This window comes from Nannobrachium achirus (genome assembly GCF_963921795.1).
Source record: "Nannobrachium achirus genome assembly, chromosome: 2".
NCBI classification, from domain to species: domain Eukaryota; kingdom Metazoa; phylum Chordata; class Actinopteri; order Myctophiformes; family Myctophidae; genus Nannobrachium; species Nannobrachium achirus.
The window spans coordinates 55,039,105-55,045,669 of NC_137811.1; the positions used below are offsets into that span (position 1 = coordinate 55,039,105).

General features: G+C 43.4%; 1 protein-coding gene across 1 annotated transcript in view; it reads right to left on the reverse strand.

The window, feature by feature from the left end:
• me1 (malic enzyme 1, NADP(+)-dependent, cytosolic) overlaps positions 1-6,352 on the reverse strand; it is a 145,023-nt gene extending 138,671 nt beyond the window's left edge. Inside the window, exon 1 of the mRNA XM_080720338.1 lies at positions 6,116-6,352. Within this exon, the coding sequence (XP_080576464.1) occupies positions 6,116-6,244 (129 nt within the window). The 5' untranslated portion in view covers positions 6,245-6,352. The remainder of the gene's footprint in view (positions 1-6,115) is intronic.
• Positions 6,353-6,565: the final 213 nt, after the last annotated feature.

Here is a 6,565-nt window from a genome sequence, read left to right on the forward strand (position 1 = left end):
GAGGCCAGAGCTTGTAACATCCATACACAAACAAAGCATTGACAAATAGCCTTGCCAACACACATAACTGGCAGAACAAAACCTTTACAAACCTGCCCTGACTGGGCAGGTTTGTAGAAGAAGAAACTTTATGTCTAGCTGACACTGTGACCCAACTGGAAATAAAGGTGCATCAGTGCATTCCACAAGGGCAGAAGTCAGGGCAAGATCTGCTATTTTAGTCCACTGGCACCTTTTTCCAATTATGAAATGTTATGTATCTTGTCCAAAATACGTGCTACACACAAAGGAGTGATTCTATCCACACCATGAAAACAAACCAGAACCCAACAAGGATTCAGAGAACCACAGAGAGGTTCATCCAGAGTGCTTCCCATTACTGAATCGGAAGCTACTGTAGATGTTTTGTTACCATTTGTTTGTTTATTGCTAAATGTATCTATTTAAGCCTCAGCTTGAGGAAAATGCAAGCTTGGTGAAAAAAGAAAGAAAAAAAGATTCAAACAGCAAGGAGTGAAGCAGCCAAACCTGATGACTTCCAGTCGTTACAGTTATCATAAGCCCAACTGCATTAAAAGGCTTGGGCATTTGGCATGCCAACACATCCTCGTCAGCCAATCAGATACAGTGTTGTTCAACGCCTGCCAAGAACAAAGATTCTTAATGGAGTTCTTTCATCTGAAAGGCCATCTTGCAATGTCATGTGTGGAGCCTGTGGTTGCAAATGGAGCATCCAATTGCAACCCTGTCTGAGCCTGGATTCTCAAGCAGCATCCTGTTTTAGTCTCAAATGTTGCATAAAGTTAGTTATTTAAACAACCCCACAATAAACGGTACCATTTAATCTGGGGTATCAATCTAAAATTGTATAGGGCTTTGCTGCTAAGAGCATGAATGCCTGATTGAACCATTCCACACTTGGAGGCCTAGACTGCAATCATTGAGCCTGACAAACAAAACATTGTGGATGCAGTACTGTTCATCACTCTGTTGGTCTATATTGCAAAAGGATGTTGATGACATCTAAATTGCAGTGCAAACAAGCAACCTGCACCTGCCTGATCACGGAATCCACAGGAGGGCAGAGTGGCTGCAGTTCCCATTCTCCTTTACACTTCAAACTGACTGCAACACACAAACAGCATATAACCCCGGTGAATGGGCATCTGTTGGTCATCTAGTACGTACCAAGGGCTCAACTCTGTGTTCATGGAGAAACAGCGCTGCTGATAGGGCGCTAGGAGTTTTTAAGGGAGGGTCGTTGTGGTTGTTTTGCTCCAGGTGGAACCAGCGTCAGAGAGACGTAGTGAGGGCTGGGATTCACACAGACGGCTCATTAATGCGTGATCAAGCAGGGAGACAGAGGCCGTCTTGTGAACCGTGGCCAGCTCTCTCTTCCTCTCCACAGAGACCCCTTTCTCCACATCAACCCCCCCCCCCCACTTCATCTCTTTATTACATCGTACACACACACACACACACACACACACACACACACACACACACACACACACACACACACACACACACACACACACACACACACACAGTCTAAACACACCTATAATATCCTGTTCCACATCTGTTAAAAAAGGAGGGAGTGTTGAGCGAAGATGTAAGATTGCTAGTGCATATGTATGTATGCACATGCATATGTTGCACTTGAATCTCTGTGTGTGTGTGTGTGTGTGTGTGTGTGTGTGTGTGTGTGTGTGTGTGTGTGTGTGTGTGTGTGTGTGTGTGTGTGTGTGTGTGTGTGCACATTGGCTGTAAGGAGATTAAAAACTAAATTGACTCCTGTCAATGTGAGGACAGGCTGCTTTCAGCACCGTGTCCCTCAGCATCAATTAGCAGGTTGTGCTGTGACTGGCCCCTGTTTGGGACTGAAGTGGGCCAGGTGAGGGATGTAAACACACAGGGCATGCTGAACTCAGAAGGAGGGCAACAATGTGCCCCTGGTGGAATCACAGAAGCCTGCCTGTGCCTGGCAGCATGAACATGCTTTCGGAGTCATTTCCTACCTTCTCCTCTAATTTCCTCACCTTGGTACATGTGCAAGGTTGACAGTGGATAGTTCACCTTGCTGCATAAGAAGCCTTTTTTCCACTTCTATTGCTCTAACCTGTTGAGGGCGGCCTCTGTCTGAGGTCCATTTCAGCCACCGACTGATGAGGGTATCATGTTGATCATTCACAACCAGTTCCAGAGCCAAGATGACCTCATTGATGTGGGGTGCTTCACTGCAGTACTATATTTGCAAATCGTTGTGGTTTGCCACTCTTCCCCTCAAAATATACTGCAAAGTAAGGTCATTTTAGAATAACGGAAAAGTGTGGCCTTTGGATCAACTTTGGCATATGTGTAAAAAAAAAGTAATAACTAAAATCTTCTGAATTTGTTATTGAGTTGAAACTAAATTGAAATAAATGTTTACATATTCTTTTTAAGGACAAAGGAAAAATGTTTTATATTAACCAAATGACTTGAAATGTATACTAATTTAAGATTGCTCAGTTTTGTTGGTACAGATAAATGTAGGCCAGGACCCTGCAGTTTTCAAAAGCAGATGCATGCTGCTAAAGGTTTCTTAACACGGTTCCAGCACACACTTAATTATTCTCATTAAGCCCCAGTCTCCAAAACAAAGCAATAACACACGTTCTTTGCCTGTGGCTCATTAGGAAGTAACATGAAAAGTAGAGCGAAAAACCTCATCATAAAACATAAAAGAACTGTGGCTCTCATAACATTCACTATTCACACTGCTCACAAACAAAAAGCATGAAAAAAGAAGGGAGAGTAGTGAGCAAGAGAAATAGGGACTGAGAGAAAGAGAGCGTGAGACGCATCCATGAAAAGACCGAGTGAAGGGATGAGGATAACATGCTCCATCCATTGCACAATGTCAAATTCAAACATGTACCGAGGGTCCCAGATTTGATTGCCTGGTTGAAGATCCAGTTACTAATTGGATTTTACCAGGGTAGACAAAGCAATGTGTAATGTCGTAAGTGGTAGACCAATCTTGCTTCAACACGAATTTGGGTCAAGTAATCTAAGAAATACATTGAATGGCCCTCTTGTACAGAGGCACCATTCAGGACCCCGAGGTGTAAATTGGGATATAAACAAACAATTTACGGGGGCCATGGTTTAAGAGCTAAAGGCAGCCTCAAGATTGGCCTTTATCGCAAACAGTCAACCTCTCAGTCAGAGCGGAGTCAAAAGGGAACTGTCTCAAAACAGGACTGGCAACAATTAAATTAGTTCATGTAAATTAGTCCATATGACTAAACTACACTCAAACTACTAAATGGAAGAAAAAAAACAAGTTCTGCAGGATAAAGGCCTGACCTAAAAGAAACACAATAGCAAAAACATGAGACTGTAGAGAGGATTGAAAGCAGTCCAGCAGCAACTCAACAACAATTATGTGGTATCATATCATCAGCCTCTGATTGAATTACAACATCTATTCTACACTGCATGCGTGCGTGCGTGCGTTTGTGTGTTCCCCTGGATGGAGTCATTAACCTGATGAACATGTAGGGTCCTGAACTCCAGCCTTCGTGGAAAACTAGGGTGTTTGAACTACCAACTGACTTATCAGCTGAGGGCGGGTGCCGCGGGTTAGCTGATTAGCAGACACATTTACTGTGGTAAACGGCAGCCGTTATCAAAAAAGCACAGCTTATATTTAACATATTCTAAATACAGTGGAATGCATGACACGCTAAAACGTTAAATCGGCCAATGATAGCATTTAATGGTGAATGGATGGATGGACGGACGGACGGACGGACGGACGGACGGACGGACGGACGGACGGACGGAGGGGCTGATCTCTATCTATCAAATCATCTGGCTACTGGCTACTGCAAGAGTACAGTGCATACAAGTTCCCGACCAGGAAGTTATTGTCAGATAATTAAGTCAGAAAAGTTTAAATTCAGGATGCAACACAAATTGGCCAAGTTTTGAAGTAATCACAATTCAGCCTATCGCAAAGGACAGGCACTGGGACAGCAACACAAGTTAGCTGACTTAAAACAGGCAATGTGCTGGTACAGTGGAAACCGAATTCGTCGATAAATGTAATAATATTTCTTATTAAATGTACTGCCTGTAGGAATCAGTAACAGACATGATATGATAAGCTATACAGTACAGTGATAGGGCAGATAGATAGCAAATAAATCACCTTCATCCATCTTTAAATGTTCCAACCCTAAAGCATGTGAACATGAACGAGTCATTTGACCCAGTTGAGACACATTCCAGAGTCAGAGGCGTCACACCAAATTCTGGGCCCTGGGTACAAGGATTCACTGTGGGCCCCCCATGAATGTTAACTATTGAAAAATAGCAGATATACAAGCTCACAGCGCGGCACCAAGTGCCGTGCTGTGAGCTTGTAGATCTGCTATTTTTGAGAAATCGTGAATTATGTGCAAGAATCTTATGTTTCTATGTCATATTCAAAGATTTGCACACATTTTCACGACTTTTCAAAAATAGCAGATCTACAAGCTCGCAGCGCGGCACTCGGTGCCGCGCTGTGAGCTTGTATATCTGCTATTTTTCAATAGCTAAAGTTACTAGGGCCCCTCCACCTTGGGCCCGGCCTAGTAACTCAGTCCCACTTTCCTACCCCTTGTGACGCCCCTGACCATCATCACCTGAAAGGACCATTATACACATGCAAACTTGACACATGACCTGTGCAGCTGTTGTTTATTGGCCAGTCAGCACCATGGACAGTGGCCGTGTCACACCAGCCTGTATGTATGTATAGACCTGAACCAGAGAGACCTGTAGGGCCCCATTCCATTTACTAAACAGGGCGAATACACTGGAAAGGCAAATAGACAGCTGACAGCATCGCCCTCACACGTGCTCTTTGCCAGTGACAGGTTTGCTCTGCTGAAAGAGAGGGGAAGAAAATCTAACGTCCAATTAGCTATGCATGCCGGCCATACTGGAATAGTATGGCCTTGAAATAGCAAAGACTGCAGCGAATCCAGCCTTTCCTTTCCGTCACATTAACATGTTACACTCTGCTTTTCTCTCTGCTGACTCAGGAAAACCAGCGGGCATGAGGAAGGAAACTGCTCAACTTTTCTGATTGTGAAAGTGTGAATAACAAGCCTTAATTCCTTGGAAACCCGGAAGGGAACATTAAAGCAGGTTATAGCGTATTAATACAAGCAGGAAATACCCATTTACACAATGTTAACCAGTGGTGTAAAGTCATTAAGTAGCCTACATTTACTTAAGTACAACTTTGAGATATTGTACTTTACTTGGGTATTTCCAATTTCCAATACTTTTACCAATTTCCACTACAACTCGAATCCAATTATTATACTTTTACTCCAATACATTTATTTGAACACTTTAATTAGGCTACTAGTTACTTTGTAGATTGTGATAATTAATACTACCACTTCAGCCTTGTATATATTTTGGAAATAGCCGATCTACAAGCTCACACAATGCATTGTGAGCTTGTAGATCTGCCATTTTCAAAATATTTGTATACATTTGAAAACTTGAAATGGGACATTCTGCGTAATGAGTAATTTTACTTTTGGTAGCCTACTTACATTTTGATGCCTTTACTTTTATACTTTTACTCAAGTACATTTTGAATTCCGGAATTTTTACTTGTAAAAGAGTATTTAATTTCTATGTTGAAAGTATTGATACTTTTACAAAGTAGCCTAAAACATTTGAGTATTTTTTCCACCGCTGGCAGGAAATACCCATTTTACACAATGTTAACTAATACTTTAAGCTTGTTGCGAGCTGTCAAAATAAGCTGAATCACCGGGGTTGGGAATGGGGGCGTGCTGCTGCTTGCTCCCCTGCTGAAAGCTACAGTTTTACAGGCAGTAGCCTACATACTGTACAGTAGAGAGCACGTGGAACAACTTCAAGAAAACACTCTCTCTGGTTGACTTAAAGTACGTTTGGTCCCTTTAAATCTAAATATAGCCAACTGTAAAGCTGCTGCTGAACCCTGCTGAGTAACAGTATGATAATAACCCTTGTGTCGCGTTCAGAAAGATGTCAAAACGAACGCCATGCACAACCGCTCGCTCGCCGTGTTTACCTTGTTCAGGTGGGGGTTTCGAGTAACGTCATACCCCCGCTTCTTGGTGTAGACGAAGGTTTTGCTCTGGTCCTCGGACTTGTGCATCTCTGTCTCCACGGACTCCCGTCGGACTGTGCCGTGTGCCATGTTGCTCGTTGTAAATAGATCGACGGTGTTGCTACTGTTTGTGTAGAGGCAACTCGTGGATGCGCCGTGGTTCGTTGAGCCTGAGTTGGCAGAAGAGACCGCGGCTGCTGCCAGACGACAGATCGAACGCACTCTGGAGCGACGGCGAGAGGAGCGCACTGGTGTCTCCTGACCCGGAACACGAGACGCGCGTGATATGAGAGATAGTGGAAGGAAGGGACGCTCTGGTTATTGTCATCCATGAACTTGCTTTTTATTGCGTCAAGTTCATCACTTTATGTAACACTGTTTCCCAAAACACTGGGTTGGGAACTTGGGACA